We start from the raw sequence: 26,612 nt of genomic DNA on the forward strand, positions 1-26,612 counted from the left end.
GACTGATTTAATGATGCTGAGAATATTTCCTGTAATGTTGAAATTATGCCTAGAGCTTTTATATCAAAGAAAATGACATCAAGCAATGTCCTGTCGTTGAGGGCTTTCTGGATTCTGATAAGGGTTTCCATACTATTAGTAGATCTTTAGTAGACCTTAATCACGGTATGGAAATACGGGGACCTGTTATTGAAACAGTGGTCTGCAATGGAAGTCTGAATTGCTTTTTCAAATATCTTAATGAAGCCACCGCTGATGGCAATAGGCCTGAAATCTTGTGGTCTCTTGCATTTAGGGACTGGGCGGACAAAGTAGGAGTTCCAGATATTTGGGATCTTTCTACTTTCTAGGATTTTATTGAAAATATGGACTAGGAGGTGTATAATATATGTACTACAGATTTTTTATTATAAACAGAGGAAACCGGTCGGGAGCCCTCTACAACTTTCAATGGTAGTTTTTTGATTATCTCCATCAGATGGCTTCGGGTTATAGTTAGGAGTAATATTGGAAGTTTGCAATCAGGGCCAAAAAAGTGTAACAGGGAGTTATGAATGTGATTAGTCAAGTCTTTTGAAAAGTTGAGCTCAGTCCAAGAATGAACTGAGCTCACTATATCCTTAAAAAAAGCTTTCTTTCCACAAAAAGCAAATCACTATGAAGGAAGAAATATTTCGTTAAATATTTCTTTCCTCATAGTGATTTTATTGTGGCTCTGTTTTTTGAGTTTTTTTTTTATACAATTGGATAATCACCTCTTTATCCCAACTAGCAAAATTCCTGTCAATTGACAAAACACTCGGGAGCTGTTCCGGCAGCCTAACCTGCATTGCTCAGAGAATTTAATAAACGCCTGCGAATTATCCCCAGGTCTTTCATTTTCCACTAACCTGAATTACTCTGAGGCTACTGTTACCCATATGCAGTACTTTGTATTTGTCAATGGTAAACTTCAATTGCCATTTCTCAGCCCATCTGTCTAACGTGCAATATCTAGAAAAGTTGATTTGCGCCATAAAAACGAAAGCATACCGTAATCCTGTCATTAACCTCCCTGCTAACCTTCATATCATCTGCAAACTTGAACATTAAGTCCGATATGAATTCTTCAATATCATTGATAAATATAGAAAACAACATGGAGCCAACACCGAACCCTGTAGTCCACGAAGAGCGGTATCCATTGAACACCAATCTGTCTTGTTACACTCAACCATCCCTTTACCTATAGTAGCAACTTTCCCTTAATACCACACTGCTCTAATTTTTATGTTAGTCTTATGTACAACAGTAACCAAAGATTTCCTGAAATCTCAGTATATGGTATCAAAATTATTTTTGCATCCGGTTCCTTTGTGCCCACATTCTAGTATCCAATCAAATTGGCCAGACAAGATTTCCACATAAAAAAAAAAAATCTTGCTCTGTCTGAAGTAATTGCAACATTTTCTAGATGATACTGCATTACTTTTACTAGTAACTCCATTATTTTTACTAAACAGAAGTTAAACTAACATGTCTGGAATTACTCGTGTCTCGCTTTGATCCCTCTTTTGGAATTTTGGGATATATTCCCACATCGAGGCAGTGGGGACCTCTGCTGAATCCAAGGATGCTCTCATAATTATGGCTTTCTGTTTGCTTACTTCCTTCATTTCTCTCTTAATATAATTGGATAGGTCTCACCCACCGCAGATGCTTTTCTTATGTTTATCTTCAATTTCTTTTCCACTTTCCAAAATCGTTTAGCTGTCTGCTAGAGTTTGATAAACTTTTGTCATCCTCTTCCCTAAAGAATTCTTCATGTGCGAATGTAGATGAAGCGAACGTGGACCATCAGTTGGTCTCACTGCATAGAATTTAAAAACTGTCTGAGACCATTGTAGTCATTTTTACTGAAGAAAAAACCCTTTTTCCTTTGGTGGTAGTCGAATCTTTTAAGTAAATCCCAAATCATTACACTGATCACTGCCACCTAGTTCTTTTATGTGACTTGGCGCATCAGAACCATAGTTGTTTTTTTGCTCCATAAACGAAAACAAACAGCTTTTTTTTTTGTCGATTCTTAATGCCCAAATAATCACTGCTGATAATCAGATCAAGAGTATTACTCCCTCTTGTTGCCTTATTTAACATGCTGCTAAAGAAAACAGTCATACAATAAATCCACAAATCTTGCTAATGTGTGAGTGGTCAATCCATAAATTTCAGTCATTATCAGGCGCCTCCGTAGCCAGTTGGGAAGGAGCAGCAGTGCGTAGCACACGCTTCTTGATTAGACCGGGGTTCGAGCCCGTCACCACCAAATACGGAGGATGCGGAAAGGTCAGGGAATGACCACCGCATATCCCCAGAGCAATATGGCCTTAGTTGCTAATGCTCCTAAAAACCACATAACATCAGTAATTATCTGGAAAGTTAAAATCCACCGTTAAATTCCACTGGTCCACTATTTCCCAATAGAGTTGTTCATCGTACTCATCAACGTCATTAATCCTATAACACACTATATATAGGCATAAATCCAACAAACAAACAACCTATCTTGGTAAAAGGACCCCCTTCGTTCCCCTCCCCAACAATATTCGTGAGGGGAACGAAGGGGTCCTCTTACCAAGAGAGGCTTAAGTTCTGCAAATTGAAGCGGCTGGAGACTAGGCACCTGCGAGGTTATCTGATTGAGGTGTATAAGGTCTTGAGTGGGTTGAGCAGGCTCAATTCTGATGGGCTTCTTCCTCTTGCTCAGATTACGAACCTGAGGGGGCATAAATTCAAATTGAGGAAAGACAGTTGTAGAATAGATGTGCGGAAATTTTCCTATAGCCCACGGCTTGTTGATTGCCGGAACAAACTTTCATCTGTCGTTGTGGAAGTTGATAGTTTAAATAAATTCGAGGAATTGGACAAACCTTTAGAGGGAATGGATGTGTGATATATATATATATATATATATATTTTTTTTTTTTTTTTTTTTTGGCTGGTGCTACATAAGCTTTCTTTCTTGCATTACATGCCTGTATTACTATTGTCCTATATATATATATATAGGCCAATCAACGTAGCAGTGGAATTGTATCGTAGTCTTATGTTGGATTATTTTGTTTGTGTTGAGAGGCTGGACAGAGATATACTTCTTTAGCGTTCCTGTTGCATGCCGACCGGGCTAGCCGAGTGGGTAAAGTACCTGCCCGGCAACCCAAAGGTCGCGGGTTCGATTCCCGCCTCGGGCTTGGATCAAAGTACTGCAAAAAACCTTGGGAGGTGCAATATGGCCACAGAAGCCGATGCGCCAACAACTACCAAATCAAAAAAAAAAAAAAAAAAAAAAAAAAATTCCTGTTGCATGTAGTACTCGAGCTTACTCCCTGTATAGAAAGAGAGGAATTTAATAGTGTTCTGTAAGGCGTTAGTCTGTCTTCCGAGATGCATTTATACGTCACTTAATAAAGCAAGTTAGTGCAATTGCATCATCTGTAATCTAAACGTCACTAAATATTCAGTACTGAGCATTCTTGATTTCGTTTTAACCGTATCGTCCAAAGAACGCATATTAATGATATCGTCCAGAGGCAAAAACGACCCTATTTGTGGCAAATACTCTGGGCTCTCTAATGGAAATACTTCATACTGAGTACGATGAACAACGATTCACACCTTGAGAATTTGCAGTTTGGTTTCTGATCCTTTCTGGGATTCCTGATATGGGTGTCCCCTTCTTTCAAAATTGTGAACACGCAATCTCTTTAGTAAAATGTCCTACTGTATGTCCACTGCAAAGACACCTATAAAAAAAAAATTGTCGCACGATAAAATTTATCTAAGACTGACTTCTGCGTCATGAGAAGAAAAAAAAAAGTTATATTAGGTTCCCTCGACAACTCATCTGCAGATGTGTAATATGTTATGAATTGCGTGTATTCTCTGGGCAATTTTCCGGACGAAAAACAATAGAAAACATTGCTATCCCCACCTGAGACCGACTAACTCAACTACGGAATGAAAAAAGCCCATGAAATTCCTCGTGTCACTGACCGTATTCAAAAACGGCCCTTTTCCGCCCTGTGTGTGTGTGTGGGAGGAAACAATGATTATAATCACTGTGCTACCGCGCTAAGTTCAATATGAGGACAGCCCCAACAGGTCTTGGAGAGAGAGTTGACAGTTTTTTGATACTGTTTCCCCCCCGTATGGTATTTCCACCATGATAATTATCTTAAAATCTACAGTGCGAGGGGAAAATAGATTCTGTGGTTTCCTGATTTATATATTGTAACAAGAGTGTTGCTACTTTGCTTATTGAGTCAAGCAGAGATTGTTTCATAAATGACGACGAATATTTGCTTTTATTTTTATTTAAAGAATGTTCTTGTTTTTTTTTAATTTATTCCTTAACTTTTAGGAATAAGTTATAGCTTTTGTCTCTGGCCCTTCACTCGCATTATTTCTTTCCAGTTAACAGAATTAGCACATCAATGCGTCTTTTCTCCACCAGAATAATCGAGCGCACATCAAAAATTTTCTAAGTTTTTCTTCCATTGGCGAGTAGCAACAGCCATCTGATCAATGTACCTTACACAATCCCTTTAGTTCCGTCACAGCTCGCGTTTGGGAATGGGTCTCTGAACTAGGATAGTAAATGTATATCCGACACTTTTTCTTTCATCTTCCTTCCTAGTATAGGGAGAGGACGAAACCACAGTGGAGTGACAGCATGCACCCTCTGTTGTCTTATGTAAGGCGGCCCCTAAACATTAGCTCATCTCCGCCATGGTTCTCTGTGATGATATACAAAACTCTGTACAATGGCCAGAAATTAGCGTAGTGCTGTTTGCGTAGAGTGTGTTGTTTAGTTGTTTCTGTCCACTTAGCTACCAGGAAGCAGCGATCACCAGGAAGGCTGCTTCCCAGAACCCGTCGATGCCACGAGGAGGCGAGCCCAATTATAAACGTATAAAACAATGTATTATTGCCAGCACCCATAGGAAGAAGCGCAAGTCGTATGGGTGCAGCAGTATCCCATAATCACGTACCGTGGTTATGGGATACAAAGAATCCCGCAAAGAATCCCGCATCCACTGGAGAAAGTATAATACCATACCAATGGATGCCAGCAGTTCCCGTGCCCAGGAAGCCGAAATCTGGGTACGAGCAGATGAAAATCCGGTTTTTTTTTTTTATGAAAACCCCAAACACGAAAGGTATCAAAACCTATAGTACTTAGTACTGTGCATAGATTGAAGGAGAAGTATGAGGGGAGGGGGGGGGTGCCGGAAACTTTGCTCTAGAGACTAAACATGGGTTTCACCACTTCAAGCCTCCAATAAGCAAAGTGGTGGTATTTCACCGGTTGACGAAAGTCATCCAATAAACTGGAGACTAGAGAATACTGCTCCCGAAGGAGCTAGCATAAAAAAAGTCTCCAAAGGGACCAGCATAATTAACAATTTTAGAATAACATTTAAATTGACAAAATAATATTTTAAGTTTCAATTTTCAATTATTTTATGTTATTTACTTTGTATTATTATCTGCCCCTCGCCATGTGCTGTGATTGGCTTGCTGTATTTGCAATAAAGGAATATTTATTTATTTAAAATAATAAAAAAAAATTAAATAGATAAAATGTTAAAATAATTATTGAAGAAAAAGAATTAAATGTGCGTATATATGATAAACCGGGTAGAAGAATAAGACATGACTCCAGTCTTCAAAGGTGCCGCAGAAACAGCTACCTGACGTAGCTAGAATGAATTGAAGACGAGCGTTCAAAGAACCATGGCCATTTAAAAATGTATGAAGTAAGAATGCTTGGGTAGAACCAAAGCTGATTAATTTTTGTGGTAGTGAATTTAATATAAGGTATAAAACATTTGGTCACTGCTCCTTTGGTCGAGGAATTCAATCTCACTCGTTATCTTTTATGTAGCTCTGTGCAACATTTCGCTTTTTCATTCTTTGGATCGGCGGTGGAACCATTGGTCAAATCAAGAAACGTTAGAAGATAACTTTTACGAATATAGTAAGCAAAGCCTTTTGTATATGAGATACAGATCTAGAGGTAATAATCCTGCGATAGCTTGCAAATATGTAGTTGAAACTCTTCTACAAGTTCTCAGAAGAGCAAGCAAAAAGGTCCGTTGTACACTGTCTAGTTTGGTTTGAACTGTAATAAGTTTTGTGCTGTGAAACCATATGCTGGCTGCATATGTAACGATTGGAATGAACACTGTGTAGTATAGAATTCTGAGAGTTCCCTTTTTTAAACCCCAATCCTGCCGAGAGATTTTGAATAACATAGCCCTAAAAGTTCAACTTTTTTGGAAAGAATCTGGATGTGTGGTAAGAATGAATTTTTCATCAAAAATGATACCAAGATGCTTGAGTGGTAACAAGTGGCAAAGATACTCCATTAAACTTGACACCCGGAGGTCTATTATGATCTAGTATTCCGTGAAATGTCATCGTCTTGGTTTTAAGTTGGTGATACCCTGAATTTATTTTTCAGAGCCCAATCCAGCAAGTTATCGAGTACAGAGTTAGTCCGTTTTTCCATTTGGTATCTGGAATTACCAAGTACTAAGATGGAGAGATCGTCAGCAAAGGCAATCATTTGCACATCGGCCATATCAGAGGTAGAAGACAGCCAATCAGCGAGGACGAGGTTCCACTCAAGAGGGCCAAGAATGGAACCCTGGGGACACCCTCGAGAAACAGCTTTGGATACCGACTGATGTTTGGTTTGAATGTAGACAATACGTTCAGCAAAGAAACATTTGAACAGAAGGAAGAGATATCTAGAACGATGAGCGGTTTTAAGGCGCCGTAGGACACTCTCCCACCAAACATTGTCGAAGGCGCCTTCGAAATCAATAAAAAATGACCGTGTATATTTGTAAGTAGAGCTATCAATTTTCTTTTTCAATTAAAAAGAAACGCATCTTCGCAACTGCTGCAGCCAGGCTTAAATCCGCACTGAAGAGAAGAAGATATTTTATTTTACAAAAGAAGTTGATTACATCTGTATGCTATGAGTTTTTCTAATAACTTGCCTAAGTGGGATAATAAAGCGACAAGCCTGTACGATTTAGGATCACTTAGTAGTTTACCTTTGTTTTGGGATTATTTAATGAGAGCAGCATGCACCCTCTGTGTGGTTTCGTCCTCTCCCTATACTTATTTCGTAACACACTGCAGGCTTTTCAAAAAATTCGTAGCATAAAAAGGAGAGCCAGGTCCGCAATAGTGATGAATGAACTTTAGTTTCGAGAAGCATTCTCAAAAAAAAAAAAAAACGCATCTTGTTGCCGTCTTTATTAGTAATCTAGCGCATTAGCATCTTAGTCCATATTCTGTTGTTTGTAGAAGGGTGTTTACGAGCCGATTGGCATGTTGTGTTGTGTGAAAAACTAGAAATAATTTACGTTTAAAATTACTTTCGTGGAGAAACCTACTCCCTCCACCTGAGATTGGCTGACTACAATCCCGATGAAGAGCCCTTCAAGGATTCCTACAGTTTCGATGGGATTATTAACCACTCGAACTACAAGTGGCGAAACCCTTATATTGTCACGGAGGGTGCTTTTGCGGTAATTTGGCTGCCAATGTTTTTCGCCAAAACTTGTTAATATATTGCAGACCATTAGTAGGAATAATTTATATACTCGCCCGATTGAGACGCAGATCTGTTACTGAGAAGTGAAATGATTTAAGCAAGCAAGACTGCGTACATTAAATAGAAAAAAAAGCAGAGGTCTAATATCATTTCATTATGACTACGATCTAAATTTATTGTAATAGGATTTATAGTATAAAGAGCATAATATGTGGAGCAACCCTGTTCCCACCCAAAAAAAAAAAGAAAAACTATGCTAACCTAATAGCACTTTGGATGCAAATTATAACAATTAGAAACAGTGACAAATGGGCCTGGAGTACTGGGGTCCATAGTTTAACAGATATTTATTTAAAGTATACCCAGTAAAATAAAATAAAATAAAATATTTCCAGAAGCTTTCGGAACTCGTGTCCCTTTCTCAACTGACAGAATTTTTAAATACATTACAAGCAAACTGTGGCACGTTACTCATTCGTCATTGTTGTAGCACGGACGTGTGCTGCCTTGCGCCAGTGATCATCCATCAATAAAACGGTTGTCTCCAGGATTGGATGTATACGCATGCCTTTCTGGCGATTTAATGCCTTAGGGTTGTTCATTATGTTTAGTGACTCTAGCCATAGGCGGTGGCGAAAGTGTCGCGCGTGGTCCACTATCTCAAAGTCGCGCTTGGGGTCAAGATCGTGGTTGGTAGCCCAAAAATGTTCTGCAAGCGCGGACTGGTCAGTTTCGGCAAGCCGGATTGCTCTGTCGTGTTCCGTGAGGCGATCCTGGAGACGTCTCGATGTCTCACCTACGTAGCAACTGTTACAGGCCCTACAGGTGATACGGTACACTACATTGCTGCGTAAGACAGGTGTGACAGGGGTCTTCACACTGGAGACAAGTGAACGTAGGTTCCTACCTGGTAATTGTACACATTTTATGTTGTAACTTCTCAGGATCTTCGAGATACGTCCTGACACTCCTGGATAGTACGGAATGTAGGCGGATGATATGCCGACTTGCTTCGGAGGTCTTGGGTTGGAAGTAAGCTCTTGTGCCTGTAACAAGCATCTGTTTAGTACATGGGATGGATAACCGCATCTGGTTAAGTCCGCCTTCACACGGGAGATCTCGTTACGTCTAATTGTGTCGGTGCTGGAATGGCTCCAGGCCCTGGAGAACAGGGTGCGGGCAGTGCTATTGAGATGGCTTGGAGCGTGGCCGGACCCGTAGTTGGTGAATTGACCGCACCACATGGGTTTGCGGTATACTGAGGTCTCTAGATGTGGGCCTACGCGATGCACTAGCACGTCCAGAAACGGGAGCGAACCGTCCACCTCTGATTCTATGGTAAACTTGATGAAATTGGATAGAGAGTTGAGGTATTCTAGTAGTACCGTTTCAGAACCACGTGGTATTATGGTAAAAATATCGTCGACATATCTACACCACGTTGTAATAGGTGTAGGTGGGTTCTGGTGTATCTGCTTCTCCAGATCTTCCATGGCGATGTTAGCTACTACGGAACTGACAGGGGCACCCATAGCAGTGCCATGTACTTGTTTGTAGAGTGAGTCTTCAAAGGTGAAGATGCTGCTAGAGAGGCATAGGTTGAGGGCGGTACAGATGTCATCAGTGGATAGTGACGTCCTGGATTGGAGGCTTAAGTCGCTCTCAAGGAGCCTTCTGGCGCAGTGCACGGCCTGTTGGACGGGAATCGAGGTGAATAAAGAAACCACGTCAAATGATGCCATGACAGAGTTATCAGGGATTGAAATGTCCTTAATGGTGTTAATGAATTCACTGCTGTTTTTAACGGTGTGAGATGTATTACCTATAAGAGGCGAGAGGAGGCTCGCGATGTGTTTGGACAGTTCATACGTTGGGGCACTGCAGCAAGACACTATAGGTCTGAGAGGAATACCCGGTTTATGGATCTTTGGTAATCCGTAGAATTGTGGTAGTTGACAGCCAGTACCACGCAGAAGATTCAAGACTGCCGCAGTCCTCCGCAACACTCGAAAAACGTGCTCAAACCTCAACCACCGCCAACGTGCCGCCCTGTCATCTATAAGAAAAGACAACTCCATCGTTGTACTTCCTGCGGATAAAGGGCGCCGGACTGTTGTGCTGGACCGATCAGCCTACCGAGAGAAAGCCTTGGCCCTATTACTCGATCCTAACGTATATGAACCTCTACCTGATCCTCCCGTTAAAGTCTTGAAACGTCTGGAAGCAAATGTTAATAAACTTGTCCACGCATGGCTTAAAGATAAGAAGATCCCGACCGCGACTCACCATCTTCTGCGTGGTACTGGCTGTCAACTACCACAATTCTACGGATTACCAAAGATCCATAAACCGGGTATTCCTCTCAGACCTATAGTGTCTTGCTGCAGTGCCCCAACGTATGAACTGTCCAAACACATCGCGAGCCTCCTCTCGCCTCTTATAGGTAATACATCTCACACCGTTAAAAACAGCAGTGAATTCATTAACACCATTAAGGACATTTCAATCCCTGATAACTCTGTCATGGCATCATTTGACGTGGTTTCTTTATTCACCTCGATTCCCGTCCAACAGGCCGTGCACTGCGCCAGAAGACTCCTTGAGAGCGACTTAAGCCTCCAATCCAGGACGTCACTATCCACTGATGACATCTGTACCGCCCTCAACCTATGCCTCTCTAGCAGCATCTTCACCTTTGAAGACTCACTCTACAAACAAGTACATGGCACTGCTATGGGTGCCCCTGTCAGTTCCGTAGTAGCTAACATCGCCATGGAAGATCTGGAGAAGCAGATACACCAGAACCCACCTACACCTATTACAACGTGGTGTAGATATGTCGACGATATTTTTACCATAATACCACGTGGTTCTGAAACGGTACTACTAGAATACCTCAACTCTCTATCCAATTTCATCAAGTTTACCATAGAATCAGATGTGGACGGTTCGCTCCCGTTTCTGGACGTGCTAGTGCATCGCGTAGGCCCACATCTAGAGACCTCAGTATACCGCAAACCCATGTGGTGCGGTCAATTCACCAACTACGGGTCCGGCCACGCTCCAAGCCATCTCAATAGCACTGCCCGCACCCTGTTCTCCAGGGCCTGGAGCCATTCCAGCACCGACACAATTAGACGTAACGAGATCTCCCGTGTGAAGGCGGACTTAACCAGATGCGGTTATCCATCCCATGTACTAAACAGATGCTTGTTACAGGCACAAGAGCTTACTTCCAACCCAAGACCTCCGAAGCAAGTCGGCATATCATCCGCCTACATTCCGTACTATCCAGGAGTGTCAGGACGTATCTCGAAGATCCTGAGAAGTTACAACATAAAATGTGTACAATTACCAGGTAGGAACCTACGTTCACTTGTCTCCAGTGTGAAGACCCCTGTCACACCTGTCTTACGCAGCAATGTAGTGTACCGTATCACCTGTAGGGCCTGTAACAGTTGCTACGTAGGTGAGACATCGAGACGTCTCCAGGATCGCCTCACGGAACACGACAGAGCAATCCGGCTTGCCGAAACTGACCAGTCCGCGCTTGCAGAACATTTTTGGGCTACCAACCACGATCTTGACCCCAAGCGCGACTTTGAGATAGTGGACCACGCGCGACACTTTCGCCACCGCCTATGGCTAGAGTCACTAAACATAATGAACAACCCTAAGGCATTAAATCGCCAGAAAGGCATGCGTATACATCCAATCCTGGAGACAACCGTTTTATTGATGGATGATCACTGGCGCAAGGCAGCACACGTCCGTGCTACAACAATGACGAATGAGTAACGTGCCACAGTTTGCTTGTAATGTATTTAAAAATTCTGTCAGTTGAGAAAGGGACACGAGTTCCGAAAGCTTCTGGAAATATTTTATTTTATTTTATTTTACTGGGTATACTTTAAATAAATATCTGTTACAATTAGAAACATTTTCACTTTAACTCGATTATTAACATGTAGACTGGATGCGTCTAAAGTGGAAAGTTGGGTACTCAACCTCGGGTGATGCAAAGGAAAATAACTAGTGGAGAACAAAACCTGAAGTGCAGCATGACACTGTTGATCCCACTTGGGGTGATTTTCTCGGAAAAACTTAGTTTTTTTTTTTTTTCTTTTAGTAATCTGAACATCGTCCTAGAAAAACTATGTACAGACGAAATATACAGGAAAGAAGTCTTCGGGAATATGTACCAGCAAGAAAAGGACAATTAGACAACTTCCTTTTAGATGAAAAGAAAACCTTTTTACCTTAATGTTCTATTTTTTTATTTTAATGCTTAAATTGTTTGCTTAATTTACGAATGCAATAATTAAGTAATTTTTAAAATTTTAAATGTAACCACATGCTCCGGTGAAAGGCTGTTATAGGGTGTCTTGAAAGAAAACTAAATAGATAATAGCATTTTATTCAGTTAGTGTTCAAACACTAACTGAAAAAACATTTTCTTATGAAAAAACGTTTTCTTTTTATGTCAAGTAAATGATTTCCATGAACTTTATATCATTAAGTTCCCCTGGAGGACGCTTTCCCTACGTTTTTTTTTTAATGTGGAGGACTATTCTCTTGAGGATGCGGCTACTTGCCCCATCCTTAAAAGGATTCAGTTCGGATTATTGTTCTCAGTTGTTATTCCAACACATCCATCATAAAAAAGGGCCAGTTGGATTTAGATTTGAGCTCTAGGGTATAAATGGCAAGTTCACGTTATCCTCCTCAAACCACTGTTGTACTGACCGTACTGGCTCTTTGTGATAAAGAGCGTTGTCATGCTAATAAAAAATATACGGCTGGCCCTCTCCAAACAACTTCCGCAGTGTAGGTAAGGTAGGATTATTAAAAATGTTAATGTTTACATTCATAGTTTCATTGATGAACGAAGTTTATATCATGGTTTTTCGTTCATTGGTGCAGCAAACTCAGGTGCGCCCATTTGATTCCCTTCCTTGATTCATCCCTTCGCATTACATTCTTCTGTTACTTTTGTAATGTCCAATACTTCTTTTTTCTGTCTTCATTACGGGTAAAATAGATCCGGATTGCTGCATTTACTAAAATGTTTCTGATGATTGTTGATCCTACACTCGTCCCAATTCTCTCAGCTGTGTCTCGAGTCAGCTCATTGAGAGGGCGCCTTTGCAATTTCCTCTTTTGCTATCAGTTTCAAACGTTGACATGCTTCGAGAGTTATTAATGGTGGTCTACCTGACTTGGAATGAACGATCCCGTTATCTTCTGTCTTTCATTCGTGTACAATGTTTCCAACAGTTTCCGCTATTATAAAAACTAACTTACTAACATTAAGTAACTTCTCTATACTTTGATTTTTGATCTGCGTTTATAAACCTTTCTCTCTCCGCCAGTGCAAGCCAGCTCTTAATAACCACAACATATTGTAATGGCACGTTTTAATTAATTTCATTGTGATATTACTACTATAGCTGAACAATCACTAATTATTACGCAGGATTAACCTTTATGTTCCTCAGGTAATGAGGTGTATGTAATTGCTATTACTGACATGTTATCATCAGGAACTAATGTGGTCAATACCCTTATTAATTAAATTCCAGATGGGTAAACTTATATTTATCCTTGGAATTAATGACATCACCTAGCATTTATATTAAATCATGACAAGAGATCATTATTTCAGATAAATATAGTTTATTCAGTTAGACACATACACTGAATAGCCACTTTATTAGATAATAGCAAGTGGAGTGCTTTGACATTTCCTTTCACTGCCCAAAACTGCCTGTATTCGTCATGGCATGGATTGTACGAGTGGTTGAAAGCGTGCTACAGGAATATGGATTCGTGTTGATTCAGCTATTTTCCAGTCTTTGTAAATTAGATGGGTATGGATCTCTACTCAGAGTAGCTCGCTCCACCTTATCCCAGATGTGCTCAGTTGGATTGAGATCTGATTTTTGGGGAGGCCATCACAGTAGACATGCGGAGTATCTTATGCATGGCGGCACCTGAACGTCGTTTAACTCCGCCTTGGTACACTAATAAATACAGATCTCTGTGAAAGGCCTGCAATGTGTGTAGTGTTATTTTTGGTAACTTTGTCACCAGGAAGGCAGTCCTCCTCAAACAACTTATACTCTTCCTCAAAGTTTGTCTAGAAACCTGGAAAGTTTGTCTAGAGTCCGTCTACAGCAGAAGAGGTGGGTGGTAACAACTAATTGTGAGCCGTTGTGGCCCTAACAGTCTCATACTGAATGCGCAAAGCGAAATTGAGATCGTTTAAAAATAATAATAAAATAAAATTAATTGATTAAAAAATGATAATAAAATAAAGAAATAAAGTAAGTTTCGTATCCACTGGTGGAATGCTAACCAATGGATACCAACTATTTCATACCCAGGCAACATAGTCTGAATTCACTCGTGTTTCCGGAACCAGTTCTGTTCAATTCTGGACTTGTGACATTGTCTGGTCTTGTTGGACGAATCTACATTTTTTACATTTATTTATACACACAATTCTATATACATTCTCAAGATTTATATACATCCATTTATATATACATGATACAAGATTTATATACAATTTATATACATTTTCACATATATATCCATTCGCGACATGTATACAGATAAAGTGTATTTGTAAGTTATTAGCGGCTTCCAGGGTTTCCCCTATATCCGCCGTTTGTTAGGCTTTTTGCCATGTTGCCGGCTTAGAAAAGAACTTAAAAGAGCATCAAAATTTCACGTATATATTTAACACAAAAAAAAAAAAAAAAAAAAAAAAAAATTCTTTAAATTTTTTAAGTTTTTTGAATTTTGAGAAGAAAAAAAAAAATGCATCTGATAGATGAAATATGTAATTAGGTGTGCATTAGTGTTGTGTTTGCGTTGTGTGTTAGCCGGCACCTGGCATTTAGCAGTAGGGGGCTGTGGCAGGTTTGTGTCACAGCCCCTCACTCCCATCCCTAGCCACATGGAGGCAGCCAGGATCTACTTTATCTTAAGAGGACACGGACTGATCCGGTCCTGTGGTTAAGTTTTTGGACGTCTGATGTCCCATCAAGTTAATCCTGTGTGGCCGGGTAATGCATCAGGGAAGGTCCCCTCAGAATTACCAGGGCACACTTTTTTGGTTTTATTTCCCCTTAGATATGAAATAAAATAAAATAAATAAAACAATTAAAGTAAAGTAAAATAAAATAAATAAAACAATTAAAGTAAAATAAAATAAATAAAACAATTAAAGTAAAATAAAATAAATAAAACAATTAAAGTAAAATAAAATAAATAAAACAATTAAAGTAAAGTAAAATAAGATAAATAAAATAAAGTAAAATATATTAAAATAAAACAATTAAAATAAATTAAACTATAATAATATAAGGACTATCATTTACTTTTCGATATCCCTATACCCCATCTCTCACAGGGCTCAGTCCTGGCCAAGAGTGGGAGGGATGTACTATTCCATCTCTTGCAGGGCTCAATCCTACAGCCACGAAGAAATGCATCTGGTCGGAACAATTTCGACATAATCCACGGCATCCGAACGTTCATCCCACTGGCCATGGATTCATTCTGTTTTCGCCATATTCTGGTCCTTCTAACCACGTGAAACCGCAGGAACCGAGCTTTTTTCCAGATTACACAATCACACACTAGTGGTAGTGTTCCTGAGCCCGTACCGTCTTAATATTTGCGGAGGGAATGGAAACTGTATCAGTCATCGGTTGCGATATCCCTATATCTATGATAAGGTACGACTTGTGCAGTCTGAAATGTCTCTTTGGTTACGTTACCACTGTTGTACTGGGTTGTTATTTAAATGAATGCAGCCTTTCTGTTAGCCTGCATAAGACTTGTGAGTCTGTCTCTCGCTTTTTTTTTTTTTTTTTTCCGAATACAGGATTGCCCTTGGTATCGATATTGGTAATTGGACCAGTCTCGATAACAATACACAACAGAACGTGAAATACCAGCAAGGTTGCAGTTTTCGAGATACTGGTACCAGCTCTGTGGCGACGATTACCATACCAAGTTCAAAGCTACTTAAATCTTTGGTCTTGCCCATTCTCGCACTGAATTGTACAAATAACATCCCTACATATATGGCCACTTACTTTATATAGCGTGATACATATGCTGTTACTGAAGGAACGTCCCATTTCATGAAAGGGTAGGTATATTTAATAAAGTGGTCGCTCCTTGTATAGTTTCTGTGACACTGCCTGTAATATCACAGTATATAATTATTTTCAGACATTTGGTCGTATTACAAAATATCTTCAAGAGTCTCACAATTATTCTATTCGCATAAAAATTTTTCTACAAACACTTAAGTACAACCATCTGTCTTGTACACTGGTAAAACAGAATAAGATCGGACAAAAACGTATATCTCCTACGCATGTTTGCTTGCAGCCCGAATCCACAGAGTATAACGTTAACTAGTTTCCTCTATTTGCTGTAACTGAAAAAGCAAGGGGTTTCCATCTCGAAAGTTGTGGCGAAGAATATATTCTATTGAGTGGTAAGGAGGAGAGATAGCATTTGGCAAGTCTAAAGGACATCCTGTTAAAGAAGTAACTGTATTTGCTGGTGTTTCAGAAAGAACAGTAAGAATTTTTTTTTTCAATGAATGGTTGAGAGTCGAAATCACCAAAAAATCTGCGGCAGAATTATGGTCGAAAGTCTGGGTTAAGTGATCGCGAAATTGGCTCAATAGCCAATTTCTGGGAACACTGCGTAGAGAATCAGGTAACCTGCAGATCTGGGTAAAGTATCCCCGATAAAGACTTGTTATCACCCTCGCTTAAAAAGCCGGATATGGGAAAAAAGTTCATAAAATTGAACTGTTGATGGGATCTGATGAATGCAAATTTTGACTATATCCAGTGATGCCAGGAAAGGAGTTCGCTGAAGAAGCAATGAGGCTTTTCATCCAGATTGTGTGCAAGTTGTAGTACAAGCTGGTGGTGGATCAATGATGCTTTGGGATCTTTTAACTAATATGAACAAGATTCCCTAATTGAAATGCCAATCATGATGAATCAGGCTGCCTACACATATTCTGGGTGATCAGGTTGTGCCATTTGCTAAATATTTGATGGACCCTCACGATTTCAATACTCCTGTTTTCCAGAGTAACAACTGTTCTGCTCACGGGCACAAGGAGGGAATTATAAAGCATTTAAATTAGCCAGCCAAGTTTAGATTTAAATTCTATATAGAACATATGGGAGTATCTGGAACGTAAACTGAAAACACAACACCATTCACAAAACCTGAAAGAATTACGGGCTCATCGTCAGAATGGCCTAATATTAATATAAATTATTTAAGGGGTCTAGTTGAATCCCTACAAAGGAAAATTCATGAATTGGTTAGTTTGCGCATTATTAACTGAAAAAATACAGAGGTGACATTTTTTTTGTCAAGGGTAATTATGGTCGAAATCTTGGCGGTCTTCTTGTACAAAAGGACTGCCACGATTTACTGAATGCAACTTTATAAGATTATTCCTTAAAATTATTACTTGATTTACTAGTCGTAATTGAAATCATTACGGGGGGGAATTTTTATGAGATTTTTTTTTTCTCGCCATGATCTAATTAATTGGGCGAAGGCTTCATTTTCCGGTTCCTCCCCCTCTAAAATTAGTGAATTTAATTCAGCAAGACACGAAATACGCCTTAGCTGCTTAAACGCAATAACCAAACAAGTGAACTTATGTTTACCTTGGCGTTTTTTCAGTTTTTTTTTTTTTTATCAGTAATGCTTCGTTTTGATTACGTGTCAGTTAGCAAATTATTGGCTCCAGCGATTTCATCGGTTAAAGCTGGTGTCTTGTTATTCCGATAGCACATATCGAGGGAGGTGTTAAGCACCAAGGCAGCTAAGGCCATGAGGAGCAACGTTGTATATTGTCTCTATATGGTTTTTAATTCAGTCAGTTTTCCTGGAGACAAAACCAAGCAACTCTCGCCCGAGATTGACTACTTCTACACTTTCTGTTATGAACTGTTTCAACCCAATAAAACGGTCAGAGCTGAAGTCTGCCAGAAACATCAAAATGGAGCGCCTCGTTGCGATCAAAACGTCATTCTTTGCGCAATCTCAAGGATGTTCCTGTGGATGCGCTCCTGATGTGTCTTAGCAGGAACACCTTGCACCCTCGTACTGTTTGGATCGTACCAATTGCAAATTTAGGAGCCTGTATTTGCTTGACCATGTCATCAGATTGCCACAGCAGTCTAAATGATTATCTGCAAGGGAAAGAACTTAAAAGTTCAAGACCGTCAAAATATTCGTATTCTCTGCTTCAGGTGAAAGAGTTCTGTAGAGAACTAAGGAAAATTACTTGCTTAAAACTGGATTCGGTATAGCTATGTTTATATTTCGAGAAATTAAAAAACAGCATTAGTTATCGATTATCTGATATAATGCAATTCACATAGTCATAAACGTATAATAACGTATAATAGATCTGCATATTATAATAGTATAATATGCAGATGTATTTCTCTCTAATGAATTATTCAATAAATGCCAATTAAGATGGTGCATCGATTATAAATGAATGTTCGAATTCAATGTGTGAAGCCGGGAATGGTGAGTGCAACCATTTTTTTTTTTTTTTTTTCTGAAAAATCTTGTGCAATCTACAACTTGTTGAAATTGGCCGGATATTTTTAATTCCTTTTATTTTTTATGGTTCTGATCATGTAGAGGGAAAATAATCTGTTAAAAGGCATTATTTATAAGTATGATTGTATGTTGCAGATAAGCAGATCGATTTAGTTTGAATACTACAAGTATGTATATATATATATATATATATATATATATATATTTTTTTTTTTTTATTTTTTTTTTTTATTTTTTTGTAGTTGTTGGCGCATCGGCTTCTGTGGCCATAGTGCACCTCCCAAGATTTTTGCAGTACTTTGATCCAAGCCCGAGGCGGGATTCGAACCCGCGACCTTTGGGTTGCCAGGCAGGCACTTTACCCACCTGGCTAGCCCGGTCGGCACTACAAGTATATAGTGTATATGCTTGTAGTATTCAAGTGTATATATTTAGTATATACTTAATATTGGAGTATTACTTCAGATTTTGCGTCTTTGGAAACAAGTTCACAAAAATAACATCTGTCGGGTGCCATTTCCGTACCAATTGTATCGTGAAGAAAACTCCAGTTCGTTCTGTTTCGACAGCAATCGAACTTACGGTGTGGAAAGACATCGTAACACAGATTTGTCCAGTAGCTGTAGCCACTGTGAAAATCACGAGGGCTACCTTATAGCGATCGCTGCTATAGAAGCCATTTGAATCGTAGGCCTAGCGTAGTTAATAATTCCTTCTTTACACTACTCAGATTCAAAAAAAATTCCTACATTACACTATTTGGAAATTATTTGATTATAATGTTTAAAATACGTTTAGTTGGCTTCAGATTGTCGGGGAAAATGCTTCGAGAGAGCGAAGATTTTGAACTGCATTTGAATTGAGGCGAGAATGAGGATTTAGAAGTACATTTGAAATTTTTAGTTTATTTTAACTCTGCTATGATATTATTGTCGCTGAGGTTCATGTAACTGCTCGAACGTCAAAAATAATAAAAGATATTTAGGTGCATTATATATATTTTTTAATTTTTTTTTTTTTCTGGTAACCAGTAAATTATAAAACTGCACACAAGCTTTTCATGGAAAAAGCTTTTCATTAATTGTTTTATTTCTGGTCTTCTGCAGTTGTGATGCTGTTGATGCTGTTATGGTTTTTATCGACATCGATGATCACAAGGAACGCGTCGATAATTTCTGTGGGAACAAATTGCCAGCGCAGCTCATGTCAAGTGGACCAAACATGACGATCGAATTCCGCACCTTCCATTCGTCATCCGATGTCAAAGGTTTCCGGGGAATCTTCCGATTCGTTACAAGTAAGTGCTCCACTTGACAGAAAACGTATTTGAGTTAATGGGGTAGCACGTTATTGTCGACGACACCTGCAACTGTGGCTTGTACGGAAACACTCTTTACTTGACTGATGCACGCTATTATGTACTCGCGATGCGCTGAATTGGAGAACGGGAGAAGTTTTCCATGCTCTTGTTCACATCCCATTCATAACCAGTTTTCGGGTATGACAGCGACCACGAGTGATCAATATTAAACTTATAAGTGAAGGAAATTGTATTAAAAGATGTGCGAAATGAAAATAAAAAAGCAACTTGTACAGTAGCTCAGTATTTCCCAACGTTTCTCGCAAAGATGACAACTGTCATTTTTTTTAAATATATTACTATAGTCAGCGATCACCTTACGCAATTAGGCGCACTATAGCCCCGGCAGCCTTATGCGCCCATAACACACACACACCCTTACGCAATGGCATTTCATAATCCAAAGCCACTTTTTATTTTACTCCGGTTACGCAGAAACGTAAATTATTCGAAAGACGTAGGCTAAGTACTGTACTGTCAATACCTATTCTGTTGGGAGCAATCAGTTGTGACATTGCATTTAATGACTCATTGTTTCAAGAGCGCTATCGTACTTCATCCAGTATCATGATTTCATTGACAGCGTTTAGTTTCGAATTATCGTTCATCGCCTAGTCACATATTTCTAATATCTTTTCAGAACATAACAAAATTTAAACTGTACCTAATAAAATGATAGATGGAAAAGCTTAATGTGATGAGCATTAGTCATTGAAATGACAGAATGCAAAGAAGCAAAGCTTATGTAGCATATACCGTCAAAAAAAAATAACATACGTATTCTTACAAGGTGTGATAACTTGGCCAGGAGCTCATTAGTGATGCAGTTACGTATATTTCAAAATACGGCCGATTCCACTGAGTGTAGAAGTTCCATTCAAATATATACAGATGTATCCAAGGCTGGTAGTTAAAATTGGTACTGCTATAGTACTACTAAATGCCACCATCTCCAGACAGCTCTCGTCAGAATACAGTACTTATACCTCAGAATTATATGGTATTCTTCTAGCCCTGGAGAATATAAAAGAAGCCTCGTATACTAAATCCATCATATATACTGACTCGTTAAATGCTGTTAATATTCTACGGTGTCAATTCTTCCCTAGTCATCCTCTGGTACAGAAAATTTGATCCCAGTTACTAGAACTTCATGGACAGCTCGTAATATTTTGTTGGATCCCTGGACACGACGGAATCCCAGGAAACGAGCAAGCAGATTTAGCTGCTAAATGTGCTACAAATTTGATACCATCTCTAACTTCCGGACTCCTAATATTGACCATAAACCCATTATCAAACAGACGTATAAAGAACAATGGACACGCATGTGGAAAGATAAAACAAATAATAAACTTTTTGAAATCAAGAGAGAACCCAAACAGTGGCAATCTAGCCTGAGATAAAATAGAAAGGAAAAAACCAATTTAACCAGATTACGCATCGGTCATACATTGCTAACTCACTGCTACCTACTAACAAACGATGATCCCCCACAATGCAGTAACTGCTTATGCTCATTAATAGTAAAACATATAATCACAGAATGGCCGTTATATCTGAAAGAACGGAAAACTTTTTTTCTCCCATTTTCATAATTGCAACCAGTTATCATTACAGTGTGTTATAGGAGATTGCGAGGACGTGGATGACATTTTTCTCTTTTTAAAATTGATAAATAAATACCACAATATATGAACCATATCACTTGTAAGAAAAACAAATAAGATATTAGAGAGTAATTAGTTTTTTTTTTTTTTTTTTTAGGAGCATTAGCAACTAAGGCCATATTGCTCCGGGAAATGCGGTGGTCATTCCCTGACCTTTCCGCATCCTCCGTATTTGGTGGTGACAGGCTCGAACCCTGGTCTAATCAAGAAGAGTGTGCTACGCACTGCTGCTCCTTCCCACCTGGCTACAGAGGCGCCGAGTAATTAGTGCATTATAACCAAAGTTGCTGAGGCACCAACAAATCTAATAACAAGTACATTGCAAAAGGTCCGCGCACCAGCAGTTCCAATTACAAAAACGTCTACACTGTTTCCACCATTTCCAAAACCTTGGTGGAATTCAAAACATACAGCAGTAAGAAAAGCCCAAAACAAGGAGTAGGGATATTCCGTCGATATACCAAAACAAGAAGTAGGAGATATTCCACAGAAAATACGATATCCTTTAAACGCAGACATGCCAAAGCACGCTATATCCAACGTCATTGCCAAAGGGGACCTCCAATCTGTTTTACCTCCTCCATAACCCAGACTTTTAATTGGCTTACCAGCTCAGCCTATAATTTGATTTAATTCATCATATCATATAGGATATTTTCATTCTTTCTATCTACCTTCCACTTTCAATATTTTTTTTCTTCGATCCTACTCCTTTTAGTTTTTGGCATTTTGTGTAATTTACATCTACCTGCTTTTCAACAGTTTTATTACTTCTATCATATATAAATAAAGCATACATTTTTAGAATACACCGCCTTTTAAACATTTATATAAGTTTTGACCAAGTAACTTCCTTTAAAGTTACCAGAATCTATTTTTACCTTGTCTTGGTGCATAATTGCCATTGTCAATAATGCGGCAGTGAAATCGTATATTAAACCCTGAATTGCACTCTTAATCATCGCCTCTAAGATTTTTCCTACCTCTGAAGTCAGACTAACCGGGCTGTAGTTACCAACTTCACTCTTAGAACTGCTTTTATGCATTGGCGATACATTGGCACTTCTACAATCCAAAGGAATCTCCCCTGAGCCCAAAGATGCTTTCATAATCAACCTCAATGGTTCAATACACTCCCTGGCGCTCCCTAAAAATTACTGGGTGGGTATATATTGTGCACTTTGATGGTTAGATTCAGTTCACCACCAGATTATCCGCAGTGCTACTGGAGTATTTCTTATCTCTTGTCCAGAGTCTTTACGTTAAAGCGAATAAGCCATCTCTTTCTCTTCAACATAAGCAGTTTTCCTTGCAGTACGCTTGCTTTTAGATTAAAGTCCCTGCCCGATTACCCCACGTGAACCTTTGAACCACGATGGGAAAATCTATACAACAATCGTTGTACTGTCAATCGATATTTTGGTATTCGAATCAAGGGCTGTTAAATGAACTAAACATGACGTTATGGAACGTTGCCCATTAACCGAGGCAATTCCCTTCATCTTCCAACTTGACTTCTCCCTCAAGATCTGGGCGAAGGCTGCCACACCACCATCTGTCTACCAGAAATATTCTGGCTTTCTATTAGTATACACAAATGGTTCTAAATCAGAATCATATGTGGGGTCAGCTGCTGTCCTTCCACATGAAATAATGTCCATCTAGCTTCCACGAAAAAGTAGAATATATATCTCAACGACATATATTCTACTTTCTCGTGGAAGCTGGATAAAACAAAACTAGCCTTATATCATATAAAAGTTAGCAATAATATACACATATCCGTAAAATGTGCTACAGGTTTATCAACAGTGGGTAAATTCTGATCCAGTCCTGTCCCGGATTCAGGAGATGTTCCCCCCCCCCTTTAACTTGAATTTGACATCTGCTTCTAATGGATCCCAAGCCACGTTATAATCAGGGGAAACAATTTAGCTGATAACGCTGCACACTCAGCAGTCCCCCTTGAATAACTGTTGCCTACAAGTCCCTTATACAAACTACAGGCAAACAATACATGATAAACTGTACTCGCAGTGGCAAGAATCTTGGCACGGACAAGTTGCAAAGAAACTAAAGCAGATCAAGTCTGTAATCAAGCGATGACAATTTCAGATCCATAGTGACCTATTAACAACCTAAAAGACGGTGAAATTAAAATTTATCTCGCTTGAGCCTGTATAATCCTTATTTTTGATACTCACCCATCCTCCTTTGACTTTTTCATTTCCAGAAGAGATGCTTGAGTACGTTATGTTTAAGTGTATGTATTTTAACATCCCTAACGGTATTGGTAATTGTATTAGAATTAGTAATTTTAAAATCTTTAGTGCTAGTATTAGCTGCGAAGCAAAATTTATACTGTTCTTTCTTTTTAGCAATAGTTAACTAAGAGGGCATCAGCAGTTCCTCGTAATTATACGTGATTTTATTTTCAGTTCTTACACACAGATAAAAGAAGTAACAGCTTTCATATAGAGAATGCTTTTACTCTGCCATCCGAGTAAGCTGATTTTCCATTGGAAACACATCTTTTAAACACGGTTGTAATATTATTTGTTGAAATGAACTCTGAATTTGAGTCCATTTCCTCAGGAAAAGTTGAAGACGAATGTTTTTCTTAAGAGCGATCCCTCGAAAACCGAAAGCACAACTTATTTATGGTTTTTTTCCCTCTTACATGAATGCTACAAACCGACGCGTAATGAGCATAAATTATTTGTCATCCTGTTCGTTTCTCCAGGTGTCTTTATATCCGGTTTTGTTCCGTTTAATGCTTCTTTAATACTCTGCGAGATTCTGAATCTCCGCTTTATTGCGAACTTTATTGCATTTTGGCAAATCGAATTCTGTACAGAAGCGAGTTGATCACCTTTGGTAATATCCTTCTCCCAGTAATCTTATTTTAAGACGGTTGTTTTGGCTCTATCGCTTCGTTTTATCTGGACATTAGAGAATATAATTTTGTGGCAGACACCAGCTTCGTCTCATACCCGTATCGATGTTCCCTTCGTTTATTATCTCAAAGTGTAAGCAGTTAATCTCTCACTTCCTTTTCCAGATAGTCGTGTATTTAATCTAGGCTAGAAGTAAATATCACCCAGTCATTCTTGTTTGGGATCGACCGCTCTCTCGTACACTAAAAGTAAATTTGGTATATGTTTGTCGTGTTTATTTGGCATGCCTCCTGCCATTTCTTCGGTACTGTATACGTTCCCGTATTAAATGTACTTTAATATTAAAGAACATGAATGTAAGATACACTTAAATGTTTAAGGAACATTTTTCAATGCATCATTTGATTAAATTTACTCATGAACGATTCTGCTAACCTTCTACACCTAGAAAATTTCTGTTTCGGTGTTTCGTGGAAAGTTTCGAGAAAAATTGCCTTCCGAACAATTTTATGAGTAATTTCTTTCTCCTTACTATTACATTTTTTATGAAGATAGCCGCTTATTTAATGAACATTTGAAATAGGTTTCTTTCTCTAAATAGGATTCTGTTTCAGCCTTTAAAGGATATCCTCTGTCCAGTGTGTCAACTTACAGTGATGTATCTGGTAGTAACGGACTTTGCAAAAAGACATAAATCAATAGTGAATTAAACACTTTTGGGCCTTAATCGGAAATAATTTTGAGGCCCATATGATTCTAAACTTCATAATTACATACATTTACTTGCTCAAAACAGATTGTTTGGAATTAATTTATGAACTTTAAAATGCACTGAAAGCCAGTGAACTCAGTTTCAAGGGTTCAATGAACATTGATTTCTAACTCAATGTTAGCTTTTTAAATTTGTCTTAAATGTAATGTTTCTCTTAATTTGGATCTAAAAAAATCGCGTACGACCTTTATGATGTGTTCGTTATCATATTTCATCGTTTTATAGAGATGATACAACTTTTTTTTAATTAAAAATAAATTATAGTTTGACGAAGTGTGTATTTAGCCAAACTTAGTGCGTGTCTACAGCTGTGCAAGAATTAACAAAGCATAAAGGCCCATAAACGGTCAGGTATAGCTATATGGTCTGCCCCCATAATTTTTCTATAAATATTATAGAAAGAAAGCTATATAAAATAAAGTTATTACTAGGGGGCTCCGACTCCTACTCGCAAACCCCCCGCACGATTTTCTACATAAAATGTAGAGGTATTGACAGTAAGTCAAATCTTTTCTATATACAAGACACGCCTGTCGAAACGCACTGATCGATATCTAATCAGGAAATGACCTGTGTAATTATTTACCTGTGCATTTTAGTGATGTAATTTCCCCGCCCACTTGTTACACGTGACCAGCATCCCTCTTCTTCCATTGGCTACCCAAACACGGCATTCTGAAGGCCGAATAACTATCACTATGCAATTATTTACCTGCGTTTACATAGGTTACTTAGGAAAAGGTCTTTTGCTTCGGGTTCCATAATACATGAGGAATATTGTTGCATCCGAAAGAGCAGGACTAAAATATTTATAAAATACTAAGTATTTACAAATATACAAACGATATCAGGGCCTTTCGTTATGAAGGCAGTTGTCCCACAATGCGTCCCACTTTCGCGCTCAACAATTTCAGCAGAAAATGTCTGATTTTGCGTGCCTTCCATTTAACGTTCACCAACCTCGTGCACGTGCTTCATTGTCCAATACATGACCACGTTAAGCATCATTTGATGTTCCGTTGTAACGTTTTTTTTTTGTATGTTAATTTCAGCTGACGAAGGAACCCATCGTTCCGATATATTAGAGGTATGATTGTAAATAGTTTATTTTTTTGTAAATATTGTATAGTTTTGTATTGCATAATGTTATCACTTGTATAATAATAACATTTATAACGCTCTGATCGAAATGTAATCAGGAAACGACCTATGTAATTATTTACCTGCGCATTTGACGTAATTTTCCCTCCCTCTTATCCCACTGGCTCGAATAAATGTCACTAGTCACCGTTAGCATATGTTGTTCCCAATGTTCTGGTAACGGTGACTAGGGTTTAAAGGTTTAGAAAATTAAAAATAATACAAATGCAAAAGTTCTGAATGACAAACCAGATATTGAACATTAAAAAAAAAAAAAACAAAAAAACGCACACACCCAAAATACGCCTTAAAGAACTAATTAGTGAGTTTGCAAAAACAAGGCCATGAAATTTTAAATAAGAATCATATTTATATTAACTCGATTATAATGTTATAGACTGAAATGAAAAATTATAATTCCTCAGAGCGGTTAATACTAGAATATACATATAGAGAACGGTTAGTATTCAAAAGAGCTTTCTGCTGAGTAGACAGCCTTCTTCAATTAGACATATTGAATGGC

General features: G+C 38.7%; 1 protein-coding gene across 1 annotated transcript in view; it reads left to right on the forward strand.

The window, feature by feature from the left end:
* Positions 1-26,612, forward strand: part of LOC150088243 (suppressor of lurcher protein 1-like) — a 430,079-nt gene that overhangs the window by 240,038 nt on the left and 163,429 nt on the right. The window contains exon 3 of the mRNA XM_090369404.1: positions 19,357-19,547. Within this exon, the coding sequence (XP_090225530.1) occupies positions 19,357-19,547 (191 nt within the window). The remainder of the gene's footprint in view (positions 1-19,356; positions 19,548-26,612) is intronic.

This window comes from Mastigoproctus giganteus, chromosome 3, assembly GCF_048544385.1.
Source record: "Mastigoproctus giganteus isolate SK-2022 chromosome 3, ASM4854438v1, whole genome shotgun sequence".
In the NCBI taxonomy this organism is placed as follows: domain Eukaryota; kingdom Metazoa; phylum Arthropoda; class Arachnida; order Uropygi; family Thelyphonidae; genus Mastigoproctus; species Mastigoproctus giganteus.